A 17,346-nucleotide genomic window follows, 5' to 3' on the forward strand; every position below is an offset into this window, starting at 1 on the left:
CAGGGACGAGTTCTATATATAGAACTGGTCCCTGTTTGGGCCAATACCGATTTCGGATGTGCTGTTACGAGGCGCCGGACCGCGTAATGATATTCCAAGTTTTTCAGATTACTTTTTGTGATCTTATCGCGAATTATGTTTCATTGTGAGGGACAGAGTTACGTAAAGTGAAATTTCTTCAAGTTTGTCGTAAATACTATAGAAATTGTGGTTCAGTTGTGCTTGAATTCTGTCGGTGTCGTGGTCGTTAAATCAGAGGGCGAACTTTTCCCGATCAGTTCCTAATCTCAGTTTTGGATTTTGTCACAACCCCTATTTCTCCTCCTCACAGATTCAATACATTTTACTATTTCTGGACTGTCACGGATAAATTTGTTATCCTTCGCTACTTTTTAATTTTGTGTCTCAACTTTCTTATCATGTGAACCGATCATGACAGACTTGGTGCCAACCTTAGGTTAGGTTCAATGTCCTGTAACCTACAACTTATCATTACCTCTTTATCTGTCAGTAAGTATGTTTGCAATAATTAGCTTATGTCATTTCATTTTTCATTCAACTTTTCTAATCTTCAACTCCTGTTTTCGGAAATTTTCCTTCAGCATGCACTTGCACTTTTCAGCAATACTCAGCCTTCCATCCCTTACAAGTATAGGTTTCATATTTTTACCTCGTTGCCTTTAATCACTCTTCAAATTCTTATGTAAATTTATTTATGCCCTCCTCATTTATAGTCATTGAAAATTTAATTGGACCTAGTTAAAGTGAAAGGTATCTACATTGACTATGTATTATTATTTACGCCTACATTGCGATGGTGCCACGGAATAGTTCGGATTACACCTCATTACAAATAAGTTTGGCCACTTCAAGATCAAGATAGAACTGTCTTCTCAAATCTGCATTTAGCTTTGATGCCGAAAATGAACACAGAATCTTTTTTGTTGCTCTCTAAAGCATTAGAGGTGTCATCAGATAAGTGGGTATTTGTTTACTTTTGGTTTGCAAGCGTTTTCACATCACTACTATCCACATGGAAACACCGGACTCTTGCAGAAGCAAGAACATGAGCTTAGATAGGTTTTCTAATACTTTCAAATCTTGTAACATATGAATTTTAAGCCACATAGAAATCACAACCGCTTAAAAGTTGCGGATCATAACTGATACGTAGTTTTTTTATGATATATGATCATGAGATGGATGTTTTTAAAGTGGATAGAAGCGAATAATAGTCTGTGCTTAGGCCCAAATTCGTCGTCTGCGCTCGCGAACCGAAAGTAAACAAACGCCAACTTGTCCGGTGATGCCTCTACATATATAGAGTCGATTCAATTTTATAAGGACAACTGATGGTTTCTTAGAGTTGAAATCAATTTACTTCAGTTTACAAATTAATAAATGCACCCGACATGACTAAAGCACATTCTGTGTATCTCTTTTCCCCTTGTTCGATTCTGTCACATATTTACCTGTAGAATCGTTTTTTGTTTAGATTTAGTGTGATCCCTTCTCTCTTCTCCTTTTTCCAGTCATTTGCCTTTTTATTCAACATCGGTTTACTATCATGTTTTTTAATTTATTTCTGTCCTTATCTTAATTTTTGCAGCATTCTAATAGACTTTAGCTCAGTACGCTTCTCATTACTCCGTTTACTGAGTATTTTATTTCCCTTGTAATGTGTACCATTTTATTTTTTAGGGCGATAGTACACAGCTCTTTTAAAATGGACACAAGAGACGAAGAAGAAAAGCATGCAGCCCCTGAAGGTGGCTGGGGCTGGATTGTTTGCTTGGCTTATGCTGTAAATAATGTAAGTATAAACTGTCAAAGGTTCATAATAAATCCTTTAAAAATATCTAGCCGTGCCTCAAATTGACCGAATACTTCAGTTGCAATAACGTTAAATTTTGTCTCCATTAATGATGCCAAAAGGACTTTGAAAAATAGTGCCTAAACTTTACCAAAAAAAAATCTGGAAAAGAAAAAATTGTAGTCAGGTAACTGTATTAGGACATGTTCGTAATTTAAATAAAAAAATAATTAATACCTAAATTTAAAAAATACTGTAAGCATTTTAGAGGTAGAGTATGCTGCTTGGTTCCTTTAGTAACTTTCCCTCTGCAGTAACTGTAAGAGGCATATCTTGATGAAGTGTATTCTCTTGCCTCAATCAATGGATTTTAATTTTATCTCTCTTATTTTCAGATGATTATTATTCCTGGTTTTCAAATATTTTCTCTTCTCTATCACGATGTTTTTAAGGACAATGGCTTTGAATCTGAAATGAGTGTAGTTGTCAGTGTTAATGCTGCGTTTGGAATGTTTCTAGGTTTGAACTTTAATCTATTTTCTTCTTTGTTGTATGAATTATCTAATAGGTATCAGCTTATTCATGTGCCACACATACAGGGTGAGCGAAAAGTCCCCGACCCCCCCTCTAACTTTTGAACGAATTGAGCTAAGGAAATGAAACTTTGGGAATGCTCCTATCTCAAAGGGGACCATCTTTTGAGGGGGTCAAAATTTTGGTCCCCCCCTCAGGGGGGCCAGGGGCCCCCCAACTTTTTTTTTTCAAATAGCAACCCCTATCTTGTGATACCTCATTCGAAAGAGCATAAAAAATTAAGAATTTTGGCGCAAACCGCAGATCAATATCTCAATTTTTGACCGAGTTATGATAGGTCAAAGGTCAAATTCGACCTATTTTCAAAAAATCATAACTCCGGTTCAAATTATCGTAAAGAAAAAAATAAAACGGGAAAATTTACCAAATTGTGTTCGCTTTTACGTAAAAATTGCAGAAATCACTTCTATTTAATTTTAAGGGGGGGCTCGGACCCCCAAATACGTCAATTCAAAGGTCATTCAATTTTCCTGCGAAATAAGCCAATTTCCTCTGGATTTGCCTCCACATTATCTCAGTAAGGTCAAAATCAGTTCAACATTACGTTGGCAAGTCCCCAAATTTCGGGAAAAGTTAAAAAAACGAAATTTAACGTGATTAAATTTGACCGTTTAAATTTCGTTTTTTTAACTGTTCCCGAAATTTGGGGACTTGCCAACGTAATGTTGAACTGATTTTGACCTTACTGAGATAATGTGGAGGCAAATCCAGAGGAAATTGGCTTATTTCGCAGGAAAATTGAATGACCTTTGAATTGACGTATTTGGGGGTCCGAGCCCCCCCTTAAAATTAAATAGAAGTGATTTCTGCAATTTTTACGTAAAAGCGAACACAATTTGGTAAATTTTCCCGTTTTATTTTTTTCTTTACGATAATTTGAACCGGAGTTATGATTTTTTGAAAATAGGTCGAATTTGACCTTTGACCTATCATAACTCGGTCAAAAATTGAGATATTGATCTGCGGTTTGCGCCAAAATTCTTAATTTTTTATGCTCTTTCGAATGAGGTATCACAAGATAGGGGTTGCTATTTGAAAAAAAAAAGTTGGGGGCCCCTGGCCCCCCTGAGGGGGGGACCAAAATTTTGACCCCCTCAAAAGATGGTCCCCTTTGAGATAGGAGCATTCCCAAAGTTTCATTTCCTTAGCTCAATTCGTTCAAAAGTTAGAGGGGGGGTCGGGGACTTTTCGCTCACCCTGTATATAACCGCAACTTGGTCCATTTTTTTTATCAATTCATATGATCTTAATTTATATCAAAAGCTAATCAGTGGATATCTTAAATGAAATCAGGATCAAAACCCTCTATAACTTGGTTTGAGCTTACAGCTCCAGTCCCAGTACTTATAGGACAGCCATTGTTGTATTTTACTTTTAATATGAGCAAATCAGTCTAAAAAGTTTATCTATTTATTCAGAAACTTAACCTTTTCCCCTGTTTTTTTTTTCTTCTTATAATAAGTACGCCTCATAATTAAACTTTCCAAAATTTATGTCAATATCACATCAGCCATTAATGAAGTAATTTTTTATGAAGGCATTAAGTGCTGAAAGGAAACAATTTTTAATGATTCTTAAATTTTGAAAATTGATGACACAAGATTTGCATAACTAAGCTTCGGTCTGATATTAGTAGGTAGACAAATAAAATACTGAGTATATAGGAAGATTGACAGGTGTATTTTCAATCCTTTCTTACAGGTTTACTCAATGGGCCTATTTTAGGTACATTTAGCTATCGCAAAGTAGCTATCACGGGTGCTTCTCTAATGTTCATCGGAAACCTGATGACAAGTCGCTCAACTTCGTTTGTAGAGTTTTTAATTTTCTACAGTTGCCTGGTTTGTAAGTACCTATTTTGTTACTTTTGCCATTCAGTAAGAGAGTGTTAGTCTGATTTTAGTTCCTCGTACTATTTCACAAAATATGTCATAACTGTCAGTATATGATAAAACTTGCCACCAGTAAACATGGATAAAATGAAGTTTATTTTTAAACAATTCCCATGAGAAAGAAAAATTAGAGTTGTTTACTGTGGAGACACATTTTTTAATAATTGTCAAACTTATGTTATTCTCACACCTCAGTGAAGAAACGGAAAAAGTTGGAAAGAAATTCCAAATATGAGAATTTCAAACTCTATTTTGATGTCTTCCGCACAAAGGAACATATCTCAATTGCGCTGTTTTGTATTTCTTATTGACTTTATTTTTTCTATGGAAGAACTGTTGTTCAAATTTACCTGAAATTTCCAGCGATTTCGTTACCCTAAGACACAAATTTCTGCGATGTTTCTCTTGTGAAAAAATAAAATGTATGTTGAAATACTGAGACAGCACAGACAAGATATGTTCCTTGATGCAGGATATGATGATTAATGCCCGCAAAAGACAGCCACAAGAAAACATGAGTGGTGTAACTGGTGTTACTTACTCACCATCTTCTATGAGTGTCATTACTTTAACATCAATGTATGTTATCCAATAAAAATCTGGTATTCGCTACTCTACTGCAATGAGGCAGTGGCAAGGAATTTTTCCAGGGTTATAGTATAGTTTTACTAACTTAAAATTTGGTGAAAAAACCAAAAAGTTCAATTAAAAGTTGAAAGGAGCATTTTCATGAAGAGTAAAATCTCATCAAAAACCAATACTCAAGTAGACGTTGCAAAGTAATGCCTGAAGTTGCGTTTAGCTTATCAGAAAACATTGTTGTCCCCCCCCCCCCCTCGCCCTGGCTACGTCATCAGGGCTCGCCAGAAATATTATTTCAAACGGATCCCATTTTTGGCATTTTCAAAAGGGATTTTCTTTGCCATTTAGTGTTAAAAAAAAATCTGAAAAATCCCAAAATGCTCACACTGCTCACTCTGTGTTTTCAGAAAATGAATTAAAAAAAATAAGTGCCACTGACCCAGTAAAGTCAGTAGAAAGTGACCTTTGTGGTCCCCCCTTTCCTCCCTCCTTTAATTTGTTTCTAGTCTTTGCATGCACTCAGTTCTATGGGAACATGCTTTGTCAGGTTTCTTCAAGACTTAGTCCTCTAAATTGTCACTTGATCATTTTTTTTCTTGTTCACTTCGCTTGTAATTAATGAACCAACAATGTGGATGAGCACTAATTTTCTCCAATTGACTCTTGTTTTCCAGCTGTTGGTGCTAATTTGGTCATGGCATCATACACCCTAGCTTTAAATACATACTTTGTCAGAAGACGAGGGATGGCGACAGGTATTGCAATGACAGCAACTGGCGTCGGCCCCATCATAATGCCACTCTTTGTGAAGTATCTAATGACTAGTTATGGCAGTGCGAAGTACGCTGGTTTGATAATTGCTGCTCTTTCACTTCACTCTTTCGTTGGTGCCCTCTTGCTCCAACCTGTCAAATGGCACCGCAGAACGAATGGTAAGTTATTATGATAGTTTTTCCCTGATACCAAAGTGTTCCTCCTACTTCATGCTTTTCGGGACCAACTCCGTATCAGTGTTTTCAATGCATCCTCTGCCTTGTCTAATTAGTAAGTTGTGTAAACTATTTTACATAATTTGTTTTTTAAGATTGTGTAAACTATTTTACATAATTTGTCTTTAAAGATTGTGTAAAATATTTTACATAATTTGTTTTTAAAGATTGTGTAAACTATTTTACATAATTTGTTTTTAAAGATTGCAAAGGTTTGCTGTATGTCGTAATATTTTGTGCCAGAAAAAGCTTTTACTTTTCACCCTCTCTTATTCTTTAGGTTACAGCCCTCTTTAAGTTTTATCTGAGATAGGTATAGAATTTTAGCTCTTTTAGTCAAATTCAACTGAGAATGGTTTGTTGGTCGTTCATATCAGTCACTTCAAAAACCGTGAAAGATGTTTTACCGATTGTCCAAGGGAGCTTTGGTTAACTAATTTCAGACTCATTGGCCATCTTTAGTTCTAGGTATTTTTCTTCCAACCACAGGTGGAAGCACTCGCTGAACCATCAACCTGACGCGGCCTCCCCCTGTAGAAACCCAGCAAGTACTTTACCAACAGTGCTCTCAAGCGTAATCGATTTTCTTACCCTGAAAATCCCCATTCTACTCGGAATTTCAACATTTTTGATACACTAAAAAAGTTAAAGTCAGAAAATTATGATGGGCAGCCATACTTCTCAAGGGTTCAAGGTTCCTCAAGCTTTGGTCCTTTGTTATCATCAAAATTTAGGAAACAACTATAATTCTCCTAAATAGGGATGGGGAGAAGCTCTGACTGCAAAACTTTCAGAAAAAACTTTTTCTACAAAATAGAAGTCCTAATTTTACAAATAAAATAGGCTGTTGCAGTTTTGCTGCTAAATCCTGTAACACCCTGTAGAAAAATTATCCAAACGAATCAGACAACATTTTCTTTCTTACATTTATCTCATGAAGTGATTCTATTTTATTCCAAGGTGATGCGGTACAGAATCTTGTAAAAGCATGATTATTGTAGATATGTAGATCTTCATGAATTTACCCCGTAAAAGATGTATATCCTGTTGAATTTTTTTTCTTCTGCAGCAGAAGGCTCTCTTAAAGTTTACTAGAACAAGGAAAAATGATTTCTATACAAGACTTAATCCTAACTAAGATACGATGGAAAATAAGAAGCACATCCTTCATTCTGGTTGCATCTTGCAGACATTTTTTCCCTTTATTTTTACCCTTTGACACGCTCTGATTTTAACTGACTTTTGTTTTATGCTCAGTCTACTCGAAGGCTCCAATTATCAAAGCTAATACAACACCTATCAAGGAAGAAATACCTTTGAAAGAAATGAATGGAGAAACATCATTGCTTAAAAATGGAGCGGGTGAGTCATAGCAAATTTTTCAAATCAATTGTCAAATCCTTGAGTGAACCTAATTTATACTTTGAATTAGTTGGACTGTTATTCCCAGCACTGCCACTCTATTTCTTCTTCTCTGCTCGTACAAAGGTTAATTATAGTCTCTTTTTTTCCTCTTCTTATCGTAAGACGTTGAATTTTCCGTTCCAGAGAAGTTCCGTTCCGTTGCATGAAAATGAAATATTGAATCTGAAATTAATGCTTAGAAAGTTGATTTTATTGAAACTCTCGATTTATTTTTTCATTTCTCTCCCCAAAGCAAAGTCATTATTGAAGATGTTTGCCTCTGAAAGGGAATTCAAACCCACTGTCATGGAGGTATGTTCTGATCACAAGCAAGTGGCGTAGTCCACCCAGTCTCTGCTCTACAATCGCTGAAAATTTGCGATTTTTAAAAAGTCACCTTGGTTTTTCTGAGACCAAGTAGTGGGAAAGCTTGTACCTCTTTTTTTTTTTTTTTACCGAAGGACTACCTTCCCCCAAAATTTCATCAAAATCAGAAGGGGACGCTAGCCTCCCCTTCCTAGCCTAGCCTAGGGGACCTTCTCGATATTCCATTTATTAACCTCATACCTTCATTTGCTGATAAGCTTGAAGATTTTAAGTTTTCAATATGACAACACTGTCAGACACTATTTCTTCCATGTTCAAAAAAAAACATGTCATGTGTTACGGAATGCCGTACCAAAATTCGATTTAGGGAGTTTGTGATCTTGAAAACCTCTGCCTATGGTCTTGAAAACGGGGTGTTATTCTGTCAAACAGTCTTTGTCTCTTCAATTTTAATTTGAATGAAAATAGTTCTTGTTTAGATACTAAACCTGAAGATGATGCTGAAAGCAATGGATCTTGCAAGAAATCAAAAAGTGCTGCAAGTAGTTCATCCTCATCAGATGATGAGAACGAAGACGGAAAGAGTAAAAAGAAGGAGGACCAAAGATCAGGAGACAAAAAAGATTCAGATCCGGAGGAAGGAAAACAACTCTTGGAAAAGCTCAGAGACCAGTGAGTGGTTTAACTTCTCTACTTTCTCGCGCAAAATTACGGGAACATCTCCTCCCTCTGGCATTAAAATTTTAACCATTCAATTTTAATGTAGCTATAAGAAGTAATTAGTGTTGATTTGGTTCTTGTTTGTAAAAGCAAAGAAAAAAAGAGGTAGTTGTAAAAAGGTCCCATTTTGGCCACTTGTCTAGAAAGAATTTGAACCGTATTTATGATCTTATTTGACGCACTTGTTTTACTTTCTAACTTCCATTATTCCTCTGAGTTTTAGCCCTTGCGATAACCAGGCAGAGGAAGCAAAGTTGGACGTATTTTCAAATTTTTCGGGACTTCAGGAAATTTCCTTGCTGCGGTTAATCAGATTTGTTCTGCTACCCTTTTTTTTTTTTTTTTTTTTTTTTTTGCTACTTAAAGATACAAGATAAAAACAAACACCTGATAATGCTCAAAATCATTCGTAAAAAACAAATTGCTAGGCTGTTTGTTTATTTAGTGTTAGATTAGGTTTTCTTAACTCTCTGACTGGATAAATCTGATTGCTGACGATTAAGAAGTAACTCCTTGTGGTCGAGGTTATTGAAAAAGTATGATGCAGACTGCTCAAATCGTGCATTTTGGAGTTGGTTTCAGGCATTACTGTTGTGCTTAGGGTGATTCATCTGTAATTTTACTCTCTTAGAGTCGCCTTAGTTGGCTTTATTATATTGTGTGCAACACATTCTTCATTACAATAATGTTCTCTGACTCCATCATGTTAACACTTACTGAAACAGCTTTACAACGTTCTTTATTTAATGTGTCCACAATTTGTTTAGAAGTCGTTTGAGGAACATCCCTTACTTTTTTTATCACAAAAACTTACATAATTGAAGAAGGAGAGAACCGCTATTGTTCCTTTCCTCTTTTTTCTTTTTTTTTTGTGCATAATATGATGTTTTTTCAAACTGCCAAAATTATCCTACGGCATGATAAAATATTTTTGCTCTATCTTTACATTGGTGATGAAATTAATCAAATTTTACTAACGGTATAATGCTATGAACGCTTTTTCAGAGATGAACAACAGAAAAAAGCAGAAGCATCAGAGACAACCAAGTCCAGACGTCGGCTGATTGACCTGTTCAACTTCCAGCTGTTCAAAGATTTTGGCTATGTCAGTATCATCGTAGGACTGTCCTTAGCATTCGTCGGGGAAATGAATTTTTCTCTCATGTTTCCTTCAGTCCTTCAGCAGATGAGCTATAATATTGATGAAACTGCCGTTTTCATGTCTGTCCTTGCAATTGCAGATATTTGCTCTCGCTTTACAACACCTTTTCTAAATAAGTACTCAAGACGTTATGCTCGACTGTTCTTCACTCTCAGTCTTGTATTTGGTCTTTTTGCCAAGTCTGGTGAGTTTTGTCAGTATTTTTTTATTTCTCATTCTCTATTTGAATGCTTTTTATGAATTGCGGTTTCTGACTCCTTCCTTAGAAATTTCTGTCGCAAAATTATTTTGTAATCGGCAACTACGGTCTCACTTTCAAATTGGATGTTGAAAAAAAATAGGAATGGTTCATCTATGAATGATGTACAAAAATGTCAAGTTAATTTTCTCATAAGTAATTGATTTGAAGCTCCATATTTTTTTCATTTACACCTAAAAGCCAGAATGTCTTAAATTACATATAAAAATAGGTGCAGTTCTGCTACATTAAGCCCTGTCGACACGAGTGCGGTTCGCGGAACATAGCTCGGCGAACTTGTTCCTGAAACAAGTTATAGCCGAGCTAAAACTTATTCCTCCAAACCCTGGAACATCTCCTCAACTCGAGCTTCTATTTTTCTTTTGTTGTGCATTTGTTCATTTTTGCTGTTTACGTCCTTTATGTCTTGACATTTGTTTTTGCTACTCTTGCGGCCCAAATAATGTATCATTTTGCAATAATTGTACAGTTTGATTGAAGTTGTACTTTTATAAAAACTACGGCTTCCTCGCATAACCTTCCAAATTTCCGCCATCAAAAACAGGAATTTCCGGTTCCCGTTCGGGCGAACTCGTGTGGACAGCATCCCTCGTTTCAATTAACAAGTTCCGGGAAACGGAGCAATTTATCAAATTAGTTCCTCAAATCGCGCTCGTGTGGACAAGGCCCTAAGTACCTGATTAATAATTTACATTCCACTCAAAGCGGAAATATAAACATTATTTTGGAGGTCCTGAACAAAAGTAAAGAAAAATTAAAATAAAGGAATTGTAATCCATGTCACCAATGTGTTTTTAGATAATCAATACTGAGCATACCAATGCCTTCCTGCTCCATGATTTCTATGGCATATTAGTTTCAAAATTGTGCGTGCTCGTATAAATCAAAGAAAATAACTTCTCAATTTGATCCACATAACTATTCGACGATTATTGTTTTTATTGCTCATTTCATCTCTGAACAAAGCTTGCAGGATTGTCCTGAAATGTCATGCAATTTTATGATCTGGAGATCACTCCATCGCCAAAATGACAGATTTTATAAATTTGTCAGGGACATAAATTCCAAGATTTCCATGTATTAATTCTGTCAGTAATTTAATAGCTTATTGTTCCCTCTTGAATTTTTTTCAGGTGTTATTTTGTTCAAGAGCTCATACTCTGCGCTGGTAGTAGTTGCAATTGCCCTAGGTGTAGCCAAAGGGTTCCGATCTGTATATATGACTCTCATAATTCCAAATTATGTCAGCCTGGACTTATTACCCTCTGCGACTGGTATTCAGATGTTCTCAAACGGTCTTGCCTTAGGATTAATGGGAAAAATCTTTGGTAAGCATTCTTATTTTGTCAGAAGCCACTGATGGCCACCTGTTCAGTTGTCAAACCTAATAAATCTTTTGAATTAACCTTAACTAATTCCTCAAAGGTTATTTAACAGCTACAACAATTGGACCGCGTCTAGCAGAAAGGAATCAAGCCATATTCGCTATTGCCAATTTTAATTGGGCATTACAATTTTTACAAGAAAACGTGTACGTGGATTCCCTTGAAAATTTTAAGGAATCAGCTGTGTAAAATGTCAAAAACCCACTGAAATTTCCACACAAATCCATACAACGTTTTCATGTGAAAAGTTGAATTGTCCAGTTAATGTTGGCAATAGCTGATGCGGCTTGATCCTTTCTGCTTAACGCAGTCCAATCGCTCATTCACCTCAAAAAAATAAACTTGCAAGCTTGTCCTGAAGACCAATGTGATTTATGACTCATGACGTGGAGACTACTCTTTTAACAAAATGATTGATCATTTAAATTTTTAGGGTAAATTTGCTTTTATATACCCTTGAAATAATTCCTTATAGGCCATTTAACCGCTAAAATAATATAAATTTATTTTTAGTATCCCACAAATAACCACACCACCTCTATTTGTGTTAGAATGTGTATTTCATACTAAAATTTAAGAGTGCTTAAGGTGAAACTTCAACGGCATGTAGTAACACATTTTTCCATGCAGGGGGGCCACCGGTGTGTGTTGATGTTTTGGTTCACACCATTAGAGTCCGTACAGCTTGATGTGAGTCCTTGAGCTATTATGAAAATTAGAGAAATTTCTGCTAAAATTGAAGAGTCATCAGTTTTAACTAGAACATTCTTCTGTCCAACAAGGTTCTTGTTGGACTCCATTAGTGAGGCTGTATTCCTGTGCAATTTTTGAGCTAAGATAATTTAACCGTATGGTCTATTCTTGCTGGATATGATGACACAGTTTACAACTATGGTGTTCAGAGTATACATTATTATTTTTACGTAACCAAAAGCCCAGCTCATGATGTTGTCAAGCGTGTTTGAATTTTCTGTAAAATATAATGAGTTATAATCATAGTATTTTGTGGTGGGTACTATTTCTAGGTATTATCTCTATTTTTTGTTCCTTTTCATTTAGGCGTTGTGAACACAAAGTACGGGAATAATGCTTGGATACTCACCATTAACTGTTTCACGCTAGCTACAATAATACTATGGACTGTGGAATACTTGGTGAAGAAAAAAACAAAAAGGAAACCATCAAGACAAACAGGTCTAACTGCTTAAGATAATGTAGTCATTATTCTCATCTAGAAGAATTGTTAAAATTTTTTTTTTATTATTGATTTTTTTATTTGTTGGATGTAAGCAGAATTTATGTTGCATCTTTTTATGCACAAGTATACAGATGTACAGCCTTTCTTTTTTTCAACTTGTCAAGGACTCTCTACAACCCCTCAAATATCTTTTGATAAAACAGTTGGTGTACGTATTGCACTATTTGGGAGGATAGGGATGATATTTGGTGAGTGCTAAGATCCATTCCAAAATGTTGCAAACAGGATGAGAGAGGACGTAACTGGCTGTTTTAATGTAATCATGTCATTGCAGAACAAACAATCTTTATGAGGATGTATCAATACCAGTGAGGGGGCAACAAATAGCAGAAGAATTTGTATTATAATTAGCCACCCTGGTCAGGAGAAGGCATGTAAAATGTGTAAATTATTTGACAGGAATTCCCTCTTATAATTAGTAAGTTGACAGGTATTTTTCGTGTACTCCGCTAAGTAAGCTTCTTTCTGACTCTTATGGTCAAAATATTTCTTATTAATGTGCCTTATTTGCGCAACAGTACTGTAATTTGTCTTTCTGTTATTTGTATTTGAGATAACCGGAACTGATAGTCCTTTTAAGTGTAATTTTAATCTTGTAAAGTTATGAAATAATGATACATTTCTTTTTTTTTAACTGCAGGAATTGAACTAAAAATAATGGGTCTCTTTTCTCAAATGGCCTGTTTTGCTTTAAGATTTATTTTTTTTCTATCAACCATTTGAAAAGTTATTTGTATAATTAGCGTTTTTGTATTGAACAAAGGCGATTAGATGCACTAGTCAACAGACGCAAGCTGGTGATCATACGATCATAGTCAAGGTGACGTCATGACTCTGCACTATGTAGAGCACTCTCTCTATAGAGGGAAAAAACTCTCCTTTAGAGCATGATTCCCTTCTTGAAGTTAGACTGTTTGGCGGCACAACACTAATGGGATTTTTTTTTTTTTTTGCAATTTTTACAATGGGTTAGCAATAACTTCATGACAGTCTTACATGACAAGCAGCTTCAGAAGCTCTGCATGTAGGATTCCCCCCCCCCCCCCTTGCCAACCAAGTAACTATGCTTCAGGTCATTAATTGAATTGCTTCATGTCATTTTTTGTCATTTGCAATTGTCAATTTTTTTTTCAATTCTGAGATTCTTGGTTTCTAATATTCTCAAACATCCTAGAGGTATAATACTTGTCTTTTGGGTTTGAACCCTTCTTGGAAGAAGGAGGGTCATGCCCCATTTTTGCAAATCGTGAGCTAACTGTCAATGTTCATCTTTCATTGTATGCCTCTCAACACTGTTGTATGACTGAATCAAGTCACCATAGAAATAAATACTACCATATAACTTTCATTAATTTTTAATTCAAATAAAGTCGGAGCTTACAAATTTGCTTTTTCAATTCTGCGGAACCGACTGTGGACAAAAAGTGCAAAAATTGCTGTTTGAGGTTTATTCCTGATGACTTTATCTTGTAACTTTTTTTAAATGCCTAGGTGTCAAAAGAATCATTTTTTAAACTTTATTTCAACAATATTCTAGTGTTCCAATCTTTTTAAGATGAAGTTTGAAAGTGTTAAACAACAAGAAACTGGAAGGTATCAGACAGCTTTTTAACTCTTAGATTTTCATAAGTCATGCAAAAACTGCTTTTGGCCAGTGTCTCTTGTTTCTATTTACTTCATTCTAACCAGAGGGAGAGCTGAGAACATTTTGGGATCCTTTTCCACATTTCTCTGCTATAATAATCAGCGTTTGAACACTTTTTAACCATGCAATTAAAAAGCCTGCGCAGTTATTTGCATTTTTCTTAGCACATATTTGAAGAAATAGACATCAGCAGTTTTTGTGAATGCAATTCGATTGAATGAAAAAAATAGGTTGGATTTCCAATTTTTCTACTGGTGACATTTAATGATGAACTCAGTGTATTTCATGACCACTAAAATATTTACTTTTTCTGATACGCTCATATTTCAGAAAAAGCAGTCATACCAAGAGGAAGACTTTTTTTATCAAAAATCTTATCTAGTTTTATGTTATTTCTGAAGCTTATATTAATGTTTAATACAATAACTCTGAGATTGGAACTTGCCGTGAAAAAAAATCTGAATAAGTGTTAGAAAAAGGAAATAATATGTTCGAAAGAATTTTCAGCCTGCCAGCTGGAACAGTATTTTCAGATTGTCCCTTCCATCCAGACCTGTGGTAATAGCTCTCGGAAATATTTAAGCCTTTTCTAGTTAATATCTAACGAAACTAGTCATTCGTGTTTATTTTCATGTTTTGACACGTTATGAAATTGGATTTATTAAGTTTAGAAGATATAATGTAAAATTTGTATTACAAGCCTTATACCCTTTGTGATGGTTTGAGAATTGATTTCTAAATTATTAATCACCGAGAAAGACGAGAAAATTGGTCTTGTTTCAGTGGTAAGAACAATATGCATAGAGGAGCTGAGATTACTATTCATTATCGATTGATTTTATTCATTATTCTTAGTGTGAATTTTGTGCTCAGTGGATAAATCTGCTACATCGTGATCCTAAGTATCCATCATGGAAACGAACCTTCTTAGTGGCTATAGTGCATTAGAGAGAAACATCAATGTACAATACATACCTCTCTTCTCCACATCCCGTTTTATGAACATGAATATATTTATAAATTTAATGCACAAAAATACATCTATGTTGCTTCCAAAGCGCACTCCCGTACTCTGCAACACCCAAATGCCATGTGTGTTTATCTTCCCAAAGGTTACTGAGCAACAGATATCGTAAAATCTCCTTATCAAATTAAACATAATTTTCCACTATAACTTACTACTATAACAGTATCGTAACAGTGAGAATTTGTGCTGTCACGGATTGTGATCTGTTCTTTTTTTTTAATAATGAATTTTAAGGTTATGATGATTATTATTTCCGCTCATAGATAGCGGTCATCTAGCAGCCTGATGTAGTGGTAGTTTTTGTCCCCAGATCACATAGTTTCCACTCATCTCATCTGTTTTCACTAAGGAAGATAAATTAGTCTTGCTTCCATCTCCTACCATTGGTGCAAAATGAGAGGATAGGTTTTTCAAACCATTTCAACACAATATTTTTTTAAGGTAAAAATTGCTAAGAATTTTTGCGCTTGCAGCTAATTGTTTAATTTTTAATTTAATATTATTCCTATGTTTACGCATACAGTAGAACCCCAGTTATCCGTGGTCATCTGAAGCTGTGATACGTTGTTTGTTTTCTTGGATGAAAATAAGAATGAAAGAGATGTTCAAACGAATAATGGCAGTCCTGACAGCCAAAGGTCATTCAGTCTCTCTTTTCAAGCGGCTGGTTTTTCCAATTTGCTAGGCAGTCTAAACTTAGGTTCTGTATTATTTTTCAGACCGCGGCTTATAAGTTTGGATTATCTGTGGTACCTTCGGTTCCAATTACCACAGATAACCAGGGTTCTACTACACTCCCATTTATGAGTAGATCATAAGTCAAATTTTTCCTGAGTGTTTTAAGAATTAAAATTCCATCTATTACTGAGATGAATCCTTGCATCAATACTCCAATGTTAGAATGAAATTTATTACCAAAAGGTCAGAATATTTCGATCTGATACTCAAAGTTGTCCCCAACATGTAAGTTGATCAGCTAAGGCACAACAGAGAATGGATTTCTTCTCTCATATATTTACAAGATTGCTAGACTTTCGAATGTTGTACCAGTCCCAGAACTGTATTACAATCCGCAACGAGGAAACAACTCAACCTGCACATCAAGGGGAGCTTACTGGCTTTTGGATCAGTTTGATGAAAAATAAGTTATGTTAAAGTTAAAGTTCACCATCAGACTCAAGCCAAAAAATCAGGTGATTCAGTAAGGTAGGAGCCGAGATGTTCGCGATTGAACACACATGTCAAAGAAGCAACAGGAAGGCTAGATCAGGAAGGATCAAGAGTAAGATATAGTGCGCAATGCAACATTTGTCATTTCAAGATAAGGAAGCAGACAAGCTCCTTGCCACACCGAAAAATCAATGCAGAGGGAAAGAATGGGTATGGCGTTTGTACCAACTAAACCTGTAGGTATATGTCGTGACTGAGCTAACTGCGCATGAGGTTTGGTCCGGGCGAGAACACAAAACAATTAGCATGTTCAATCATAAATATCTCTGTATCGCCCAATTCACTGCCTTTTCAAAAGCCTTCAGTTTCCTTGGTGTGCAGGGATCTTTGTTTTCTTCGTTAATATCCAAGTTGAAAAAAGGTAGGAAAAAAAGAGAATCACCTGCCATTTCATTTTAGAAAGGCTTTCAGAAAGTTAACGACTCAATCACTTCACTTCTGGAAACCAGTAATCATTTTTTGTTTGATTTTATACCTAGGTACCTATCTCTCTTCCCTATAATTATTTGTAACTTTTGGATGAAATGGATTTTTTGTCATGCAAAGCGTAAAGCTAATTATTAGGTACCATTTTTCAAAACTCAGGGAATTAATTCACTATTGCCAAGCACTTTATTTCTTCCAAATAGCTTTTTTATCTATTTTTTCCTGTGTAAAAATTTATTTTTATTGTTGAGTGTTCACTTAATTTGAAAGTGATTATGTATTTTTATCCCTGTTGGAATAACTATTTTTGTATGTATATTTTTCAATAAAAGACTTAACGCATATTAGATAAAAATGTGGGCCGATAATGTTGTGTTGTGTTTCTTCGTTGAAGCAAAAACCACTAAAGGTTGATACATTTCCGTCTAAAAGGTGACAAAAAATTGTTTCATAGGATAAAATTTATTGGAAGTCCTGAAACTTTTTTAACTCAAAGCCTGAAGCCTACCAGTACTAATTCTTAAATAAATTAAAAAAAAAAAACAAACAAAGAAACTGTCAAAATATACAAAAAATAACTTTCCTCTGATATTTTCAGAAAATGCCTTAAGTAATGGACAATGAATGAACCAT

The 17,346-nt window shown here is 35.2% G+C and overlaps 1 protein-coding gene across 1 annotated transcript; it reads left to right on the forward strand.

The window, feature by feature from the left end:
* The first annotated feature begins 51 nt into the window (after positions 1-51).
* On the forward strand, positions 52-17,081 carry LOC109042488 (uncharacterized). Its single transcript, XM_019059256.2, has 10 exons — positions 52-510; positions 1,702-1,813; positions 2,209-2,332; positions 4,109-4,252; positions 5,556-5,813; positions 7,128-7,232; positions 8,081-8,273; positions 9,327-9,667; positions 10,876-11,070; positions 12,187-17,081. Exons 2-10 carry the CDS (start codon positions 1,727-1,729, stop codon positions 12,333-12,335), a joined length of 1,596 nt encoding a protein of 531 aa, XP_018914801.1. The 5' UTR covers positions 52-510; positions 1,702-1,726; the 3' UTR covers positions 12,336-17,081.
* The last annotated feature ends 265 nt before the right edge of the window (positions 17,082-17,346 follow it).

This window comes from Bemisia tabaci, chromosome 6 (genome assembly GCF_918797505.1).
Source record: "Bemisia tabaci chromosome 6, PGI_BMITA_v3".
Lineage (NCBI taxonomy): Eukaryota > Metazoa > Arthropoda > Insecta > Hemiptera > Aleyrodidae > Bemisia > Bemisia tabaci.

Coding starts and splice junctions, on each gene's coding strand:
- LOC109042488 (XM_019059256.2), top strand. CDS start 1,727: ATGGACACAAGAGACGAAGAAGAAAAGCATGCAGCCCCTGAAGGTGGC. Junction 2,333..4,108: donor TGCGTTTGGAATGTTTCTAG/GTTTGAACTTTA, acceptor CCTTTCTTACAG/GTTTACTCAATGGGCCTATT. Junction 11,071..12,186: donor ATTAATGGGAAAAATCTTTG/GTAAGCATTCTT, acceptor CTTTTCATTTAG/GCGTTGTGAACACAAAGTAC.